The 19227-nt window shown below is 44.3% G+C and overlaps 2 protein-coding genes across 2 annotated transcripts; both read right to left on the bottom strand.

The window, feature by feature from the left end:
* Window positions 1–4: 4 nt before the first annotated feature.
* On the bottom strand, window positions 5–7531 carry nox1 (NADPH oxidase 1). Its single transcript, XM_076739078.1, has 13 exons — window positions 7438–7531; window positions 7159–7254; window positions 6963–7073; window positions 6400–6484; window positions 5463–5608; window positions 4525–4718; window positions 4312–4438; window positions 4069–4161; window positions 3739–3980; window positions 2317–2479; window positions 1939–2085; window positions 1701–1825; window positions 5–1264 (listed from the first exon to the last, which is right to left on the bottom strand). The coding sequence occupies exons 1-13, from the start codon at window positions 7480–7482 to the stop codon at window positions 1138–1140; spliced, it is 1701 nt and encodes a 566-aa protein (XP_076595193.1). The 5' UTR covers window positions 7483–7531; the 3' UTR covers window positions 5–1137.
* Window positions 7532–7848: 317 nt separating this feature from the next.
* On the bottom strand, window positions 7849–16582 carry xkrx (XK related X-linked). Its single transcript, XM_076739871.1, has 3 exons — window positions 15663–16582; window positions 10054–10313; window positions 7849–9608 (listed from the first exon to the last, which is right to left on the bottom strand). Exons 1-3 carry the CDS (start codon window positions 16016–16018, stop codon window positions 8743–8745), a joined length of 1482 nt encoding a protein of 493 aa, XP_076595986.1. The 5' UTR covers window positions 16019–16582; the 3' UTR covers window positions 7849–8742.
* Window positions 16583–19227: the final 2645 nt, after the last annotated feature.

Genomic DNA, 19227 nt, shown 5'->3' with positions numbered 1-19227 from the left:
AACTGCCTTTATTCATTTATTCAAAAGGAGTTGTAATTGTATACAAGAAATGGGATGCAAAAGAGCAAATTGTGAAATAGCGATAAGCCGTCCCTCCAGAGAATGACTAACCTCCTGCTTTTCAGTCCTCTTATCACTCTGACAGGGGAATACCTGCGGGTTGACAGGTTGTAATAAACCATTGTCTGTTTCCCAGAAACTGTTATCTTAACCATTAAACCTTTAAAAAAATATTGAGAATTGTTTACAAGAATATAACATATTTACAGTATTTATAGTGTGCAGTACTTGATCATTGGCTAATTATTTCTTGAGAGGAAATTTATGCTCGAGAGCTAAAACAATCAGTTGATTGGCTGAAAATTAGCCAACAATCTTTCTAGAAAAACGCCAAAAATTCACCTCTTCTGTGTTTTATATCTGATGATTTGGAGCTTTTCTTCGTCTTTGTCTTGACAAATATGAAGAGGTTAACTTGGGCTCTGAGAAACCATGATTGCAATTTTTTCACTTTTTTCTGACATTCACACAATTTAAAGACCAAACATAAGAAAATAAGATTAATTCATAATAGAAATAATCGATAGCTGCATCTCTAGCTGAACTGCTGTAGTAGTGAATTGTGAACTACCATGTGTATCTGAAAGAAGACGACTCGGTTGTCTACTGTCTGTGCAAATAAGTACTTTTTTTACAAGTGTACAATAGAGACAAAATCCTTGAGGTCCTTATCTCTCTGTAACAGTCACATTCTTCCATATAAAGCTGTTCAAGTCTCAGGCCATAAAGAACAACGAGGGCTTCACCAGAAATGCAGTTTAAAGTTAATGATAGAACGAGTACATAATCGTCTGAGCGTAATGGACCGTACAGATCATGAGTCATAGCGGATTATGACACTATGATGATTCATGCTTTCACCAAAGAAGAAAGAACGCTGGGCCCTGAGTAGTGCTGATAAAAACACGTTCTGCATTATCAATGTGCAATTTAGTGTGTCGTAACAGACCCAGCGAGTGTCGCAGGTCGTCAGGCAGCTACGTCATCATCAATTGTTTGAAAATTATCCACGGAGAAAGAAATTCCCCCCCATAGTCCTTCATAAAGCCCGGATGCTGCATTGCTGTTGTTTTTCACTCAGAAGTTCTCCTTGTTGAAGTAAAATTTGGTTTTCCGAGGATCCACGTCGGAGTATTTGACACATTTCTTCTCCAAGACTTTTCCCAGAGCTTCGGGGCCACATAAGAAAGTTCCCACCACAGACCTGAGGAGGTTAGAAAAACAAGATGAGCTGCTGGAGGTCAAGGGTTCAACCTCCTGTAATTTAGCAAGGAAGTAAAAATTTAAGATTCTGTACTTAGACACTTTGAGCTAAATGCTAACATCAGCATGCTAACACGCTCACAACCACAATCTTAATTTAGCTTGTGAGCATGCTAACATTTGCTCATTAACAATAAGTGCAAAGCGCAGCTGGAGGACATGAATATCTGAACTAAATTTATAACAGTCCAACAGTTGAGACATTCACTCAAAGCCACAAATGTCAGCCTTATGGTGGCGCCAGAGGAGAGGTCGGGGGTCATCAAAGTCCTCCGGGGACCACGAATGTCTGTATAATCCTTCATGATAATCCACTGAAAAATACAAATATCTCAGTGTGGATCACATGAAGGGTTAAATAAGGGATTTTATCTTACGTTGGGTTCTCTTTGCGGACTTGTTCAAACTCCTTGTCCCAGGCGGGTCTGCCGTAGTAGATCTTCTGTTTGAGCCCAGTGACTATGTCTGTGTCCTCATCAGAGTGCACCCGCATAAAAAAAGCCTGTTATAAAACACGACATAACACAGCTGAGTTTACGCTGAGTTGACCTCACGCTGTTTATCTGGACTTCGGTCTGTGACTGGAGCAAAGTGAGGACAGATTCACACACATACATGGTTTTGGTCCCATTTGGTCAGATAGAGTTTGTAGGTGAGGAAATCCCCCATGCCCCTCTCCTCCATCTCCTTCTCCAGTACCAAGAGGAGGTCGGCAAACCACTCAAAGGCGTGCGTTTCCCGGCAGAGCCAATAGAAGTAGATCTGAAAGCAGGAAGCAGACGCCGACTCGTTATACAATGATCCTCTTGCAAAACAGCTGGTCACGCTGTTCATCATGCATGAGCGCATTGTAAAAGCGCTGTTCTTTATTTAAAGGACAATAACAGCTCCTGTCTCGCGTTACTCATGTGCAGCAACGTGTCAGCACGGTGAAACGGATATACAGGTTTAAACGTCAAGGCAGACTGAGAGGGACACAGTGAGGCCATTTACCTTCCTGGTGCGCAGCTTCGGGTTGGACTCTTTGAACTTGTACCAGATGGACTTGAGGATGGAGGCGAAGGGAGTGACTCCGATGCCGGCACCGACCAGCATGCTGACCTCATAGTCAAACACGTCCTCGCTGGCTGTGCCAAAGGGTCCGTCTACACCCATTCTGAGAAAGGACAATAAATACACAGGACAGATAAAATACATGTGACAACCAAAACAGGAAACAAGCCTTTTATGGGCAACTGGCAGATTGGCAAACTCAGTGGAAAACTTTATAGACACTATCTGATGCTAATGCTGGTTTTGACTCTGATGAGGTTGAATAGCCCACACAGCCCATAACTCTCGAAAACGCTGATACAAAAGGTGGGTCATACAAGCTTTTATGCCCATTAGCATCACAGTGCAGCCCCTTAAATACGCTGCATGTTAGTCGTATCTCAGCCGGTTTATTCACACTGTGATTCTACCAGCTGTCTAATCTGAGCGTCCAGGTTGAGCTGAAAACAGCAGCGGTGTATGAAAAGTTCTTTATCTGATGTTTCTTTTTATGGGAACAATTGTGCAATGTGGACCAGTGCCACATGCCACAACATAGCCTGGGAGTGAATGGCGATGTGCGTCCTTTGATACACAAAACTCAGCCTCACAACACAGTTTGAACTCAGCTTTTAAGACAACACTGGATACCTTTCAGTGCAAATACGAACTTCTAAAATTCCACGATAGCCGGGCGAACTCAATCTGATGAGTGCTGCTAATTAGCATTCGACCTAATATGGTCCAGATTTAATTAGAATTAAGGTATTAACATCATTTTTATCGACAGCTTTTCCTTGTCGTTTTTCTTGAACATTTTGCTTTATATAGTGCTGATTGAAAATAAATCTGCACACTCAGTGGCCTAATTATCATTCATTCATTAAGCGTTTTTTTTTTTTTTTTTTTTTAGGTAGAGTTGCCTTCAAAGTTCACAAAATTACTTAAAAACATGACGACCAGGGCCACTGAGTGTAATGTTGCTCTGTGGCTTTATTTCAAAATGCTGCATTCATGGAAATATCATTGGAAAAACTGGTATGTAGAGAGCTGATCTCCAAAAGGGCAAATAGTTGAACGTTAAATTTGATCTTTTTTGGTTGTTTCATTTATGGTTTATGTCTGTGCATATGTATAATAATTAAATAATAAGTATGCTTTAACCTTGTCTGGTGTTATTTCATGAATTGTCACGTATGTATGTGAGTTTGCACTGGAGGATATGTGTTGGAGCTTTTGACAGTTTGAAAGAAAAGAAGTAGAAACAGGAGAAAAAGTTTGCAACGATTGGCACTGGTCTCAGATCAGTCGGTAAGAACACGCATCATAAAACATCACAATGTTAACAGCATGAAATCAGATTTTTTTAAAAGAAGTGCTCACTTGGGTCCCTGTGCTCCCTCTGGAAGCTGCTGCATGATGTCGATGAGTTTGTCGGTCCAGTCCCCGGCCGAGCGGATGTGGACGCTGAAGAAGTCCTCCTCGGGGGCGGAGGTCATGGTGAACGGGTGCCACTCCAGCTGGGAGATGGCCGGGCAGTTGAGGAAGACGTACTGACCCACCTCCATTTTGAAACCATTCTTCAACAGCTGCAGCTCGAGCACCTTGGACGGATGCATCACGATCTGAAAGCAGAGCAAACGGATTAAAGTCACCGTGACTCAGCCCGCGGGATGACTCAGAGGGCACAGATGAATCGTGACTCAACCTTACCTTCCTGTATTGGACTGTCTGCATGTAACGAATGAAACGCAGCACACGTTCACAAAGATACAGAACCATTGGCCCGATCACATACATCCAGGTCTGAAAAAAGAGACGATGACAATAAATGACACTTTAATTTACACTGGTAGTAATTTCAAGGTGTTGGTGTTAGCTGTAAACACTGTTACAGAGGATGAACAGGAACAAGGCCTTGCCTTGTGCAGCCTCTGAGCATTTTGAAAGACAAACCTGCGGGAATCCTCCTTCAAACTGAGGGATGGGACACTCAGGATTCTTTCCCCACTCGTCAATGTGGTCTTTACAATAGGTGAAGTTGTAAGGTGGATCGGTTTCCTTCTGACCCCTCACAATGCGCCTGCAGATGAGACAGACGAGTGAAACCTGTTTGCAATAACAACAACGTTGCATTAAAAGAAAAGGAAGCTGAAACCTGCCCCTCACCCGGCTCCGTGAAAAACGAGACCAGCGAAGAAGATGATGAAGAGGTGGTGGGTGTACCAGAAGACTTCGAAGTAGCTGCGTCTGATGACCTCCATGGAGGAGGTGATGATGAGGATGAGGGCCAGAGTGATGATGACCCCTGTGAGGCCAGCGATGGTGGTGAACACAAAGTAGGTGGGAATCTGCTGCAAGTTCTGAGACACAAGAAGAAGAAGTGATGAAGATGATGGATGGGATGAAACACCTGCAAAACTAATGACAGTCCCATCAGCATCAGCTGTACTTTGTGTTTAGTACTAATCAGCAAATGTTAGCATGCTAACACAACAAACTATGATGGTGAACACGGTAAACATTACACCTGCTAAACATGTTAGCATGTTGACAGTAACACATTATATCAAAGTCCACATATTCACCACTGACTAGTTGCTTATTAGCATGCATATTAGCAGCATACTGGCTCTTTATTACTCATTATAAAGCACTTATTAATGCCTTATTCTGCATGACCATATTCTACAACTAATAGGCCATTAACTAAGGGTCAATAAGGTCCTAATTACTGCTTATTGAGAGTAACGAAGGAAGTTTTTATATATGAATTACGATCTTAATAACCTCCTGTTAATAACCAGAATCCCCAAAATAAGGCTATAATAAGTGCTTTCTAATATGTGCTGATATGCATGCTAAAAAGCAACCAGTTACTAGTGAATATGTGTACCTTATTATAAAGTGTGACCATATTGCAGCCTCACAGAGTGGCCAGCAGTTTTCAGGTACTAATTTGTTGGAGTAATTCCACTTTGGGAGACTTTCTACTTGAATTAAACCACATTTTAGAGGAAAAAAAAGAAAGTTTTAGGGACTTTGCATCACCACATTTGTCTTATTTCATCATGGTAATTTCATCAATGTTAGTTCTGATAACTTACGATGTCTGTTGTGCGGATTGGGTTCAGGTAGGTGGTGTTTTCTGCGTCCTCCAGGTTGGACAGAGCAGTGCTGAGTTTGTCATAAACTCCCTGTCTGCTGTTGTTGTACCACTCCACGTTCAACAAATGGGCGACCATGTGAACAGCTGTCAGGATAAAGAGGAGACACGTTATTCCTGCTGTGTTTTAGCCAGCTTCACGAACAAAAATCTCAACAGCTCAATCATTTCAGCTTTAAAAATCACTGGATTTAAAATGTTGGCATTGGCTGCACTCGCCCTGTCTTTGACAAGATAAGAGGAAATCTTACACCTTCAGTCAATATTAGTTTAGACTTTGTTTGCCTCCAGCTCGCCTTCACAAATGACCCACTTCAGAAAATTTTGACCAGTGTAAGTGACGAGGAAGAATGGCGGGAAAAGACAATCCACAATTTGTGTCATATCTGAGAAAAGACATCTGTTTCCCTATAAAGTTTTTTTTTTTCTTATTTTATTTGTGCCCATTTCTGTTTCTCTACACCATCAGGAAGGACCCAAACTTTTTTTCTTCTTTACTATTCTGTGTCACTTCTGCGGAAATTTTCTGATAAAGACTGATAAGCTTCAGGTCAGACACGTTTGCACAGTGTGGGAAATCGTAAACACTGCACCTAAAGCGTGCACAAAAGCGTACCGACATCAGTGCAGAGAGAAAAATCTAAGTCTGAATGTGAATGCACTTGTTTGATTTGTGGTTTTGTTTCTCTTTATTTTCTTTTTCCCTGAAAAAAAGTATTACTCCACCCAAATCTACACCTGTGGCACTGGTAAAAGTGGCTGCATTCACAATCCACACTGAAACGATGGTATAAGTAGCTATTTCTATTGCTCTGACTTAACCGATCTCTAATTTTCAGCATTTAACCAAAAGTGCAGCCTCAAAGAAAGAAGCTCACCTGTCATCAGAGCGATCATGTATGCCACCAGCTTGTGAAAACTCAGATTTTTGTCCAGCTGTTTCCTCATCGATCTGCCGCAGCACTGAAAAGATAAAGGAAGTAAAAAAAAGGGGCAAAAGACCAATTTTCCAAAGCTGTTACTGAAGCCTGCCTGACCTGTGTCTGCTGAAGAAGACGAGGGAAAACATAAACTGTCCGGTTTTTTTGGTTTTTCCAAGTCAGATACTCTGTAAGGACATGAGGCCACGGCTCCTCTTTGTTTTTTCTTGGTGAATATTGAAAATAATAACTTCATTTGCATTGCTAACATTACTAAAACAACATTAAACAAAACGTGTGGTCACATTAAAATTAACCTTATATTATTTAATTAAGAGATGAAAACATGTTTGAATTTAAAAGAAAAGGTTTGGTGAGAGAATCTCGCCTATGTTTCTCAGACGTGCAGCGGTCAAACGAGTTTGTGAGACATAAATGAAAATTTTCCACTGTCAGAATATAATGACATTATGCCCAGTGACACTGCGCCTCGCCCTGCTGTGAAAACATAAAGGTCTTACCACGAAGGAGCCTCGCAGCAGGGACAGCAGGTTCCTGCACACCGGGAGGAGGATCAGCATGCAGTTAAAGTTGAGGACTGCTGCGGGAGCTCTGGCCCAGGCCAAGGCAGACTGAAATAACACGTGCGTATGTTCATATGAGTCTGAGTGTGATCAGAGTGATCAAAAAGGCATACAAGCGATTCCGTTTACTCACCCCTAAAAGATGGCGCGTGTAGAAAAACCGATCCTCCAAATCGTACAGGAGGTAAAACCAGACGAAGAGGAAGATGTTGATGCCCATCCAGACCACCTGCAAACACAGCCAGGATCATGTTCCCGTTACAAAAATACTCTTTCAAAAGGATTTTAATCCTAATTAGTCTATTTACTTAAAAAGTTACAGGAGTTTGGACTGTGCGTAAACTCTTGTCACTTCTTAGTCCTCCGCGATTTGACAAATTGAATTCCTCATGCGTAACTATGGAGAACTCACCAGTATGAAGGATGTAAGCCCATGGTTGATAATCCAGTTACCCATGATGAGCGCTTGGTCTCGCCTCGCAGCCGCTTCCCTGCATCCTCTGCCGTCTCGCGCTTTTTATCTTACACCCTCCTACCTGGACTCCTCCCTCCTCCTCAGGTGCGCAGGTGATGCGACACGTGGAGGCTGAAGCGAGTTAATTGTTGCTTTCCTCCTGCAGAAGGACCACATTCCTGCCGGCTGGAAACTCGGGTTGGTAAAACAAGTGCACACTGTAGTCATGAGGAAGTGACTGTTGCGCCATCCAGGAAATTTTACTCTGCTGGACTCTGACACAATCAGATTTATGGACAAATAAATTTTTATTGTTTGTGACAAATTATGAGTGACTGGATTTCATTTATAGAAAAAAATTAGACAGGAGCGAGTGTGCAGACAGATTCTTTTATTTAAGTTTCAAGTAAAACAGTCAAGGCACCGAACGAACAAACAACACCAAACATAAAAAAACAAGCAAACCGTGGAAGCACTTCAATAAAGTAGAAGCTAATTCAGTGTCAGTATTGTTAATGCAAATTTAAGGTTATCTCTGAAAGACGCACGCCTGATTTTCCCTTAAGAGGAATCTTTCATCCGTCTCTCACATATTTCCACCTTTCACTTGCCAAAGTTTTTTTTTTTTCTTTAATCAAGGCAACCTGGCTGGACTGTGAACAACACAAGGCATTCATCACAGCAGGTTCATGCAGTCTGGTATGAGGAAGAAAAATTCTTCTTCTGACCTTTTCTTGCACTCCTGCTATATTTTTTTAATTTTTTTTTTTTAGTTTGTTTTAGTGCAGCTGCAAACGTGTGCAAAGGGGGCGTTCATGGTGTGATAACCCTGAGAGGAAGTAAACTGGGGGTGTTCCCGCTTCAGACACACTTGGCACGTTTCCTGCACACCTGGCTCAGTCCTGTACCTGACCCACTGCTGCTCTCTCAACGCAGTCTTTGTGCATCGCCGCATATCTCGGCCTGCTACATTCTTTGGTATACTGGGGCCTTGTGGTGCCCTAAGTGTACGTAATCACCCCCCCATACAGACATCAGGTGCTAACCTAAATCCCTCTCAGAACCATGAGTGAGTAAAGTTCTGTGCACTTAAGAGAAAAAGGCAGAAGTTTGTTCTCTAACACATCGCTTTGCTAACTCAAAAACACAAACTCATTCAGGTTTTTGTGTTCGAGGTCTTGTTCAGCAGTGCACCCTGCAGCACCAGCTGCATTTCTACATTAGAGAAGTTAAATTTGTTTATTTAATTCGTCACAAAGCCCCTCAGGCTGCTTCCATCATGTCCTCAACAATAGCTGTGTCACCCTCTCCCAGCTGACTGGTGAGGTCGGGGGGTTCTGAGTTTTGGGGGTCCAGTGGCTCCAGCGGCTCCTCCGCCACCAGCACCATGGTGCCAGCAGTGGAGTACGAGGGCGCCGGCTTCCTTCGTCTTCCTCTCGCTCCCGTGGTTCCTTTAACGCAGCAGACGCAGTGCAGGCAGTCGTGGACGTTGTACTTGAAGAGGCGTCTGCAGGGGTGGCAGAACTGGTAGAAGAGCAGCATGAAGAGCACGGCCAGGCTGTAGCAGATCAGCAGCTGGACGGCCAGCAGCGGCGCGCACACGTACTCGTAGAAGTCCGACTTGAAGAAGTACCAGAACGTGATGAGGACAAAGTTCTCGACGAAGCGTCCACAGTAGTACATGGCCAGGCGGCCCCAGTGCTGCTTCCTCTCGATGAGCTCTCGATGGGTGAAGTCCAGCTGCACCGCCGACCAGCAGAAGACGTTGATGCAGGCGTAGAGCAGCGTGAACATGGTCAGCACCACTATGGTGCCGAGCTTCGAGAAGTTTTTCTCCACGTCCTGGGTCAGCGAGCCTTTCCTGGCCCAGAACTCGGCCCAGGGGAGGAAGAAGAAGAAGAGCAGGTTAACCATGCCGACGAGGATCACCCACTGCGTGAGCGCCGTGCTGAAGAGGACCAGTGCAGTGATCCGGGTGGCAATCTCCAAGCCTCTCCACACGATCATGCACAGGTAGGCTGCAGGGCGCAGCCGCACCTTGTAGTCGTCATACCTGATCTGGATGGCCAGAACGCTGCACACAAGAGCCCCATATGTGATGGAGATCAGGGTGATGATCATCAGAACACCTGCGAAAACAAGCAGAAGTCATCTGTTATACTTTATGATGATGAGTCATTATTAATCGTCTCCAGCACAGAGAAATCCAAATATTACCAACATAAAGTCACCATGATTCAGTGCAGCCACGATCTATTCACTTTCTGTGAGTAAATACCTGCAAAGCTAACGACGCTCCCATCGGTCTCAGATGTGCTGTGTTTCTTGTTGATGAGCAAATGTTAGCATGCTAACACGCTAAAAAATGTTTGTCAACATGATCAACATTATACCCGCTTCATATGAGCAGACTGGCGTTATATAGACTGATCTACACCACCTCAAAGACTTTCACCATTTTTAGAGGTGTTTCCAACCTGACCATGAATAAAGACCAGGATGCAACACTGTAAAGTTTTTAACATCCACATCATGGAACACCTGCATGAACCCTAACCCCTCAGTCACTCTTACATCTTATAGGGAGGAAGTATTTCTCCTGGATGGTGGCGTACAGCTGGAGCGTCAGCTGAGGCGTGGAGCCCAGAAAAGCCTGGATGACCGCTGTGCGTTTGAAAGCGTTTCTGTGAGTGGCGAGGATGCGCTCCGATTGGCCGATTTCCCACTCCATGGGCGTCCCCTTTCCCTTCTTCAGACTGATCTTCCTGGAAATGGTGACGTAAGGCTCCTCTTTTTTACCCGCCTTGAAATAGACCACCAGAGCCTGGAAACACCTGCGGACATAAGAACAGTGACTGTGAGTGGAGTAACACTGTCACACCAACAGAGGGCAGTGCAGTGTTGTGTTTAAGTTACGGGACACCACAGCTGGATGTTTTGGCGTCTTATGTTTAAACATCATTTATCATTTAATCATCACAGTGTGAATATTTAAGGCATGAGCAGAATAAAGCATCAGAGGAAATCTTCAGCAGTTTGTGGTCACAGCTTCAGTTCAGGAGTTTATAATTAGATATTTAAGTACTTGTCACAGCCACAGCATTGATGTCAGAAGTACTATTTCATACAAGCGATCCCTCATCGACAGAGTTTTCTTTGTAAATCACACCTAAAAAACACAAGCACAACACAGAGAATCCACCAGAGGGCGGGCAGAGGACAGAAAAGACAGTTCCCTGAGGGCTGAATGTATGCGCTGGAAATATCGGGGTGTGGCGCTCTTAACGTTTGCAAGGTAAATGCTCCCTGTGTTCGGCTGCAGCGTGGAAAGAAAGAAGAGCTCATGAAGAGCAAAACGTGGTTTTCACTGCAAGAGCTTTCTGTGCAGAAAATGCAGACTGCTACCTTTAAAGAGGCCTTTTTAGAATTCAGCAAATACTGAGGGATTTATGGCAAAGTCTGTGTTTCTAAGCAGAATTTGAAGGCTGTTTTTTTGTTTTTTGGAGGCCCAAAATGACGCTAAAGTTAATTATTACAAAGTCCCACGTTGAAACCAAAACAGGGAACCTGCCTAAACTGGAAGTGCAAGGTTTCCACCTGCCAACAACAACATGTGAGCGTTATAATCCCTGAATAAAAATGAGCTGAAGGCTCACAGTGCTGCACATGTGCGCTCTGCAGACAAACCCAGCCCTCTGAGGATTCCCACCGCAGCAGCAAAGCTCACATCACGGTGCTGGAATGTTATCTTTTGCTCCAAAGCCTCCAATGTTGGACATTAGAATCTCACATGAGTCTGCTTCTCCGTGGTTCAGCTATGTGCTGTCCTGACCCTCCACAGTCAGCAGCAGGACATTTTCAGAGGCTGTTGCTTCAGCTGCTGCTCGTATGAACTCCTGACTTTCAAACACGGCACAGTGCCAAGCCTCCACACATGTCCCTGAACTGTGCTTGACCCAAACCTTCGAGGCTGGCAGGGGAAATCTTGTTGTTATTTGGAAACACACTTATCTCTAACCCAGCACACACTCACTCCTGGTGTATTCACTGCCAGGCTGGTAGCCACAGGCAGATGAGGGTCATTCGGCGTTAGTGTACAAGGTTACGTTAGAGTCACGGCGAAGGCACAAAAACCTGATCTACTGACATCCTTTCCCTGGAAATCTGGCAGCTCAATGGGGCGAGGACGGAGGATGAGGGTACTGAACTCCAGCCAACGTGCACTTAGGATTCTGCAAAGCCACTAAGAGGCAGACTGAATTTCACTTAGGGGGGAAAAAAACAGCCTTACTGGTGAATACATTAGTCCAGAGAATCAATATGCTGACTTCCGAGGCAGCGTCTTATGGATTTCTAAAAGGAAACACAGGCCACGGCTCTGTATTTGCAGTCTAAACATGCAATCTGTTCCTGCAGTGTGTGAACGCAGCGTTACGGTGAGACAAAAACCCACATGAAAGAAGAGGAACTGCCTCGAAAAAGAGACTCCTGTGACATCTGAAATACTGATATTCTCTGACTAAACAGGACGAACGCATTCAGGAAATTCTTTCAACAGCTCTTTAGCAAGATTTGGTCACTTGGGATTACCCCATCAGACTGTGGAGTGTGTCAAAGACAAAGAGACACAAACAAAGAGCTCTGCATGCTGAGGCTGGCTCAACATGACAGAGTAATTATGCACTTTCTGTCCCTGCTTCAGGAGCAGGATCACATACTTAAGGAGACAAGTTCAGACAAGGCCCCCCCTCCACTTGATAACCAGGCCTCCCTCCTTAAAGTTGCTGTGTGGATACTGTGTCTAACTGTCTTCTGCTGAACTCCAAAACAACTTAAATAGATTTACTTGCAGTTATCTTCAATCCCACTTCTGATAGCAGACATGTTATGTTTGACTAAGCAGCCACGAGATCAGCAATTACACCATCCCTGAATCACACAGGAAGCCTCCCATCTGAGCCGAGAGGAGCCCGCTCACTGCAGCAGAGCGGGAATAAGGACAGCTCGAAATAAAACAGACCAACGCAGGACAGAACAGAGCGAAACGCTCGGCAATAACAACCCCAGCATTTGTTTTCTGGCCTCGCTGCCGCATTGAAAGCAGCAGAGAGGCTACGGCTCAGTGTAACAGATGATAGCGATAGTTCGCGAGGCTCACATTAGAGATGCAGCCAGCACGGTTGCACCGGCTCGCTGTGATATTATGTGCTCGGGATCATAAATGAGCGTGTAGCTGACAGATAACAGCTGCTTTTGGTTTTGGTGGCTTACTTTTTTTCCTGGATGGTTTTTGGTTGTGCTGCTGTAGCAGCTCTGAGGCAGGGTCAGTCTGGAAGTTCCTCTGTCCACACTGAGATGTCTTTACTGCTGGCTGGATTGTGATCAAAGTTTGTACTCACATAAGATAAGACTTTATTGATCCCACACTGGGGAAATTAAGCCTCCAAGTGTTACAAAAAGCAAAAACAGCGGCACGAAAGGGTCAAGATACGGGATATAGAACGAAAAGAATCAGCTATGTGTGTGTACATTATGTACAGATTATAGAAATACTGTTGCCAATATGGATAATACTAGTGCACAGCTTCCTTGATTTTTGTAAATATCTGCTTATTCTGAATTTGACGCAGCAACACGTTTCAAACACGTTGGGACAGGAGCAACGAAAGACTGGGAAAGATGTGGAATGCTCCAAAAACACCTGTTTGGATCATTCCACAGGTAAACACATGAACACACGATTGCATAAAGGACGCTACTGTATGAGCTCAGGAACAGCCGAAATGTCACATAATGCACTCTTAGTGCTTCTAAGCTTTAGGCCACTTCACTGTGAACAGACTCTGCAGCTGCAGGTGCTGTCCTGCGCCGACATGTGTGGCCTTATCTGCAGCATGTTAGTAGATAATAATAGACCTGAGCCTGACCTTGGTCCAGTTAACTGTGGGAACAGAAAATCTGCATGAAGCGCTGCTGCAATAAAGGACAGGCCTGGCCTCTGTGCTTGTGTTACAGCATCCTGATTTGTCGAGCGCTTTGGCTCAAATGGCATTCATTATGGAATTATGCACGTCTTTGTTCTGTATTCTGCAAAGAGACTGCGTTTTATCCGTTTTGATGCCCTGCATTATACAGCAGACCTGCTCAAATCAAAACCAGCTCAGCATTGGAGATAACATCATTTCCTGTCTCCTGAATGGCAGCAAAACTAAGACTGCCTGTGTCTCATCTGCAGCTCTCCTAGATCTTTATTTCTATATCATCTCTGCGTACTTTTCCTATAACTGTTCTGAATATGTTGGACTGTTTTCGGCTGCAGCTGAAAGCCACATATCAAGTCATTTATATTCCTTTCAGCAATGCTTTCTCTTGCAATGCATTCAACCTGTGGCAACGCAGTTGAACAGAAGGCTTTATGTCCTGCTCCGTGAAAGAAACACACCCTTCAATTAAACTCTAATAGGACTGCGGCCCCTCAGGGCTCACTGTTGACAAATCAAAGTTCAGAGGGAGGCAAAGAGAGGGTATCAAGTGTGGATTTGAATTTCAGAGGACGCCTCCGCCTACATCTTCCTGCATGAGTCACAGTTCGTCAAACAGGTCTCTCGGCTAAGACAAAGTGAATGGCTGTAAATAAACAGAACACCTCCCTCACCAAGCACGGTGTAATCGCACCTCTGAACTTTTTTAAACGCTGCAGACTTTAAAGAACACTTGTCTGCTGCTTTTCCTAAATACCTGCCGGCCTGCTTTCTCTGGTTTCCAGGAAAATCAAGCTGTATTATTTCTAGAAGTCTCTCTGGCGACGTCCCCAGCCCGACCTCTCTCTCCTTAGATCAACGGTCTGACTGGCCCGCAGCGCCGAGGCCTCTGGGCGCCATTATCCTGAGATGAGGTCATACCACTGACTGGCATACGGGCGATAAATGTGACTGATGTGTTACTAGGGTGGATGCCAGCTCTGCAGAGGCATTTGACGGACTAGTCTTCAGTTTTAGTTTTGACTGCAGGGGGTTCAACCGAGGACACACCACCAAGAGGAGACTTGAAGCCACAAAGCCCATTCCAAACAGGGCGGGACGCTGTCTCACATTCAAAACATCAACGATTCTCCGAGCTGAGTGTTGTTAAAAGAAAAGGTGAAGCAGCGCCGTGGTGAACGTGACCTTTCTGGAGACGTCACAGACTCATATTCAGAATTTTAGGTGATGTGGGAGGTTGTTATGTTCCCATCATCCTTCCTGTTCCTCTAACTGGACAGGCTTTCCATCTGGAGTGTGATTCACACACAAATTCACACTGTTTCCACCCAAGTTATCATGATGCTGCAGCAAATTAATGTGGTTCATCAAATGCAGTTGATGAACCGCAACAGAGTGAGTCGGCATTAGCGCTGCAGCTAACAAGCATTCATTAAGATTCATTGTTCAGTCCATGAAACATCAGCAGCAGAGAAACGAGCCCGACACAGCATCACACAGCCAAAGGTCTTGTCTTGTTTTGTTGTTGTTTGTTTGTTTGTTTTTCTGTTGACAGGCTAATCGATTCATTGTTTAAGCTCTAGTAAGTGTCCTACATTTTCTTAAATAACTTCATTATCAAAATTGCTGCAGATTCAGGCAGTTAACTAATCAATAACATGCTGGTCACTGCAGCTGTAGATGCATTAATTATGAGTATTTTTTGGTTTGGCCCATAAAATATCAGAGGATGACAGGCGAAAAACATTCATCAGCGTTTCACAAAGCCCAAGATGACGTACTCAAACTCAAAGACTTTCAGTTAACTGTCACAGAGGAGTGAAGAAACCACAAAACAGTCACACTTAACAAACTGGGATCAGAGAATTTAGACTTTTTTCTTAAACCGATTAATCGATTATCAAGACAGTTAACGAACTAATTGATTAATCATTACAGCTCTAAAAATATTCCAAACGTTTCTTTAATAACGTTGCCTCTTTGTGCAGACGTGACTTTTTAACAAACATATGGGTGTTTTTGCATGTTTTTGCATCGACCACCGTCTGCCAGGAAACACCTTCACGTGTCTAACACACTGATGTGGAACAAGAGTAATGCAAGGTAAGATTTGTAGTGAACTCTCCGTTAACATGCCAATCCCCACCCCCACCCCCTGACCATGACCATGCCTGCGTGTCGCACCACCTGACCGTCTCCCACCTGATGACAGGGCCCAGCAGCAGCAGGTGCAGGAAGAGGACCAGAGGCCGGTCCCGACCCAGGTCTCTGTGGATGAAGGTCAGCGCCAGTTGAATGAGCACAGCGGGCACCAGCATGAAGGTGATGGTGAAGCCCATCCAGATGACATCGTCGGTCTTGTGGTACATGCTGCAAAGCACGGCGGCGGTGACGAACTCTGCGCAGTAGAGGACGGTGGCCAGCACGATGCTGAAGGGGGGGTGGACCCGGCTGTGATTGACCACCAGCATGACTCCGTTCTCCACCACCGAGGGGCACTCCTGCGGGTCTATGTCCGAGATGTCCCTCTCCTGCTCCTCCATGGCCACTTCGCACATATCGTTAGTTTTGAGTTTCGTACGCGAGGAACGAGCTCGAGCTTGTTAACGGACGACCTGACTCCGTCTTGCCAAACTGTGTTTAAAAAACATCAGTTTTTATAATTTCGTCCTTTGATGCGTCGTCTCTCCCAACTTTCCACCAAGTTGATCATCGCTGGTCACACATTGTGTTTGACTTTACAACTCGGCTTGTCCGGTTACTGTCTCAGCCGCCAAAGCTTTTGTTTTATTGCCTGTATATCGTCGTCTGTGGCGTTACCACCCTGTTAGATTCAGACGAAAGCGCCACACTGTCCGCCGTGGTGTCAGCACTGTTAGCAGGATCGGCGAAGTTCAGCCTTTCCATACAGTCCGTCCAGAGCATAAACTCACCGTCCAAACTCAGAGGTTAACTGTAGCTTCAAGTTTAAATAAGCGCCTTGTTCCTGCTTAAAAGCGCACCGTTTCCCCCAGAGTCTGACTGCAGGCTGTTGGAGGTTTTGGTACCTCCGTGTCGGCATATTTGTGCGGCTGCTGGCAGGTCGGGTTTCCAGGCTTTTGATGCGCTGTCAACCCAACGGCTGCGTCAAGTCAACCAGAAACACGCGGGGCATACCGGAAATGATGGGCGGACGCCGTCAAAATAAGAGATTACAGATAAGATAAAAGTGCCATCACCGAAGACACTTACGTGCCCGCAATGTCCTGTAAAAATGAATATACACAGGTAAATGAAGGTGAATGAAGTGTGTAACAGGTGATCGTGCTGCATGTAGAAAAGGGTCCAAAAACCAGTGGAAATAGGAATAGAAGCGGTGGATTGAGTGTGAGGTATATCAGAATGTGTACACTTGTCTCGTGCATGTGGCATCTTGTACAGGTCACCGTAGCTTTGAGTACTACCGTTGGTACTACATTTTACTCTCTCTGCACTACTTTTGCTCAACTAATTTCTGCTGATACAGTGAGAAATGCAATGTAGTTATACTACATACAGTAATTGGAAGCACTGTAGAGAGTGAGCATAGAGATCAGTTTCTCTGCACTTCCATTTTTAGTTTGCACCAACAGGGCGGACTTGGCCTTGTTATGGTGACCTGCAGGCCTGCAAGTGAACAGGTGCAGTTCACACACACTCACATACGCAGACTGACTCAGCTACTTAAACGTTCACGTTTTACACAGACATTTCCACATTAGATTAGTAATTGTTGAGGCTACATGCCCATTGGACAACATTAACATGTTGTGAGCCAGGTGAAGAGAAATAGTTTATTTGCTCTACTACTGATGCTAACAGAGATTGTCTGTTCGAAAAAGAAATTAAACCCATTAATTTCCCGTGTAGTAGATGTAACAACAAAAGGAACTGTTCTGTGTACATTTCACTGTAAAAAGGCAGTTTTGACACAGCTCATCCCAAACATGCTGACCTCTCCTTGTCTAATCAGATCTAATCTGAATCAGATACGTCAGCATGGCATTGGGGAGAGGTTGGATGCAGCGTATGAAGGCTTGTCATTACTAATGCATGTGTTTGGTGAAGCAGTGGAGTGGGTCAGTGACTTCAGACTGCAGAGGCTGCGTGCTCTGTGGAGTCGAGGGGAAGAGGAAGACGGAAACCTCATTATGGAGCACCAGATATGCCCTGAGCACAGTGTGACCAGCCAATCAAGTCAGTAGAAGGGTGGAACAGAGGTTATCTATGTTTAAAATTCTTTACCAGAGCCTGAAATAAACTATCCCGCCTATGTTTTGAACTGTCTTTAAACATTTGACATGTTGAGAAATATGCCTTCACTGTGTTGCAGAGAGTTAGATGAGAAGATTAATACCACACGCATGTTTGTCTGTACGCTAAATATGAAGCTACATCCCACGAGATAGTTAGCATAGTTTAGCTGAGCTTGAAGACGTGAAACAGAGGGAAACAGCTAGCTTGGCTCTGTCAGACGGTAAGAATATTCACATACAAGCACCTGTAAAGATCTCCAATTAACACATCATACCTCAGTTGTTTACTCTGAATAAAAAAGGAAGTGTGATGTGATGGGTTATGTGTTGGACTGTTCATCAGTCAGGTGCTGTCACTTCCTTAAGTTTCCACTAGTTCATATGACATATGACCATTTGTAAAACCACATACACTTCAGGCATAAAGTGTTGCTCTTTCGGTGCTAATAGGCTGATTTTTTTTCCCCCCTCAGCCAACCATCTCCTGAATGAAGCTTCATATTCATTCTACAGACATGACAATGGTTTAGATCTTCTCATTTAAGTCTAGGCTGTGTTGAACTATTTATTTAGTCTAAGTATTTTGTACTCTCACTTAAAGGCAAATTGCAAAATCAGCAGTCGGAGGTCTTTGAAGCATGTTTGCAATGTGGAGACTCGGAGCAGATGGGGGTGTGGTCCTCAGCTGCTGCTGTTTTTGCACCGTGTGTGTGTGTGTGTGTGTGTGTGTGTGTGTGTGTGTGTGTGTGTCAGCTGACACAGGGCTGTGGTCAGAGTCTGGGAAGAGTCTACTCAGCAGAGGACAGCAGCGCCTGATTTGACGTTGGTTTAATGACATAATGAGATAAGGCCTGTGCACAAACCACTGCCCAGGTCTCTGGAAGCTGTCATCAACATTCATTTCATTATGGCAGCAGAAGCTCTGCTCCTCAGGCCACTGTTCATTTCCACGAGATTTACCTACATAAACAATAAGGTATGAGATAAAGGTGCTGAGGATTGTGTGTCAAGTGAATACAAGTCCAAAATAAATATATGTTCAGCTGAAGTAGTTTGGGATGTAACTGCAGTGGAAATCCACGTTAGCTTGTCAGGGGACTATAAAATAGAGCCATTATATTATTAATGGAGATTTCAAGATGCACATCCGCCTCTGACAGAGAAAATAGATCCTGTTAGTATGAGGCCATCTAGTGGCTCATGCTGTAATACAAAACTGACTGGCTTAATTATAGTATTAATACCATTATGCAACATGTTGATCCTCTGTAAGTGTTTAAGTGAACCAACATTTCACCTGAATATGAATATTTACAGTCAGATAATTATGTTAATCTCTACTAAAGTTGTGTGCCTGAAGCGTCCTCTTATGAATAAACTTGTCAAATGTGGAAAACACTATAAATTAATTTAATTTTAATCTTTTGTCTCTGGCCAGATGTTAAAAAAGCATCATAATGAGAGAATAAAGTGACATATCTTTAAAAATACAT

The sequence above is a fragment of the Chaetodon auriga genome, chromosome 9, assembly GCF_051107435.1.
Source record: "Chaetodon auriga isolate fChaAug3 chromosome 9, fChaAug3.hap1, whole genome shotgun sequence".
Classification (NCBI taxonomy): domain Eukaryota; kingdom Metazoa; phylum Chordata; class Actinopteri; order Chaetodontiformes; family Chaetodontidae; genus Chaetodon; species Chaetodon auriga.
This window is presented reverse-complemented; position numbering and strand designations above follow the sequence as displayed.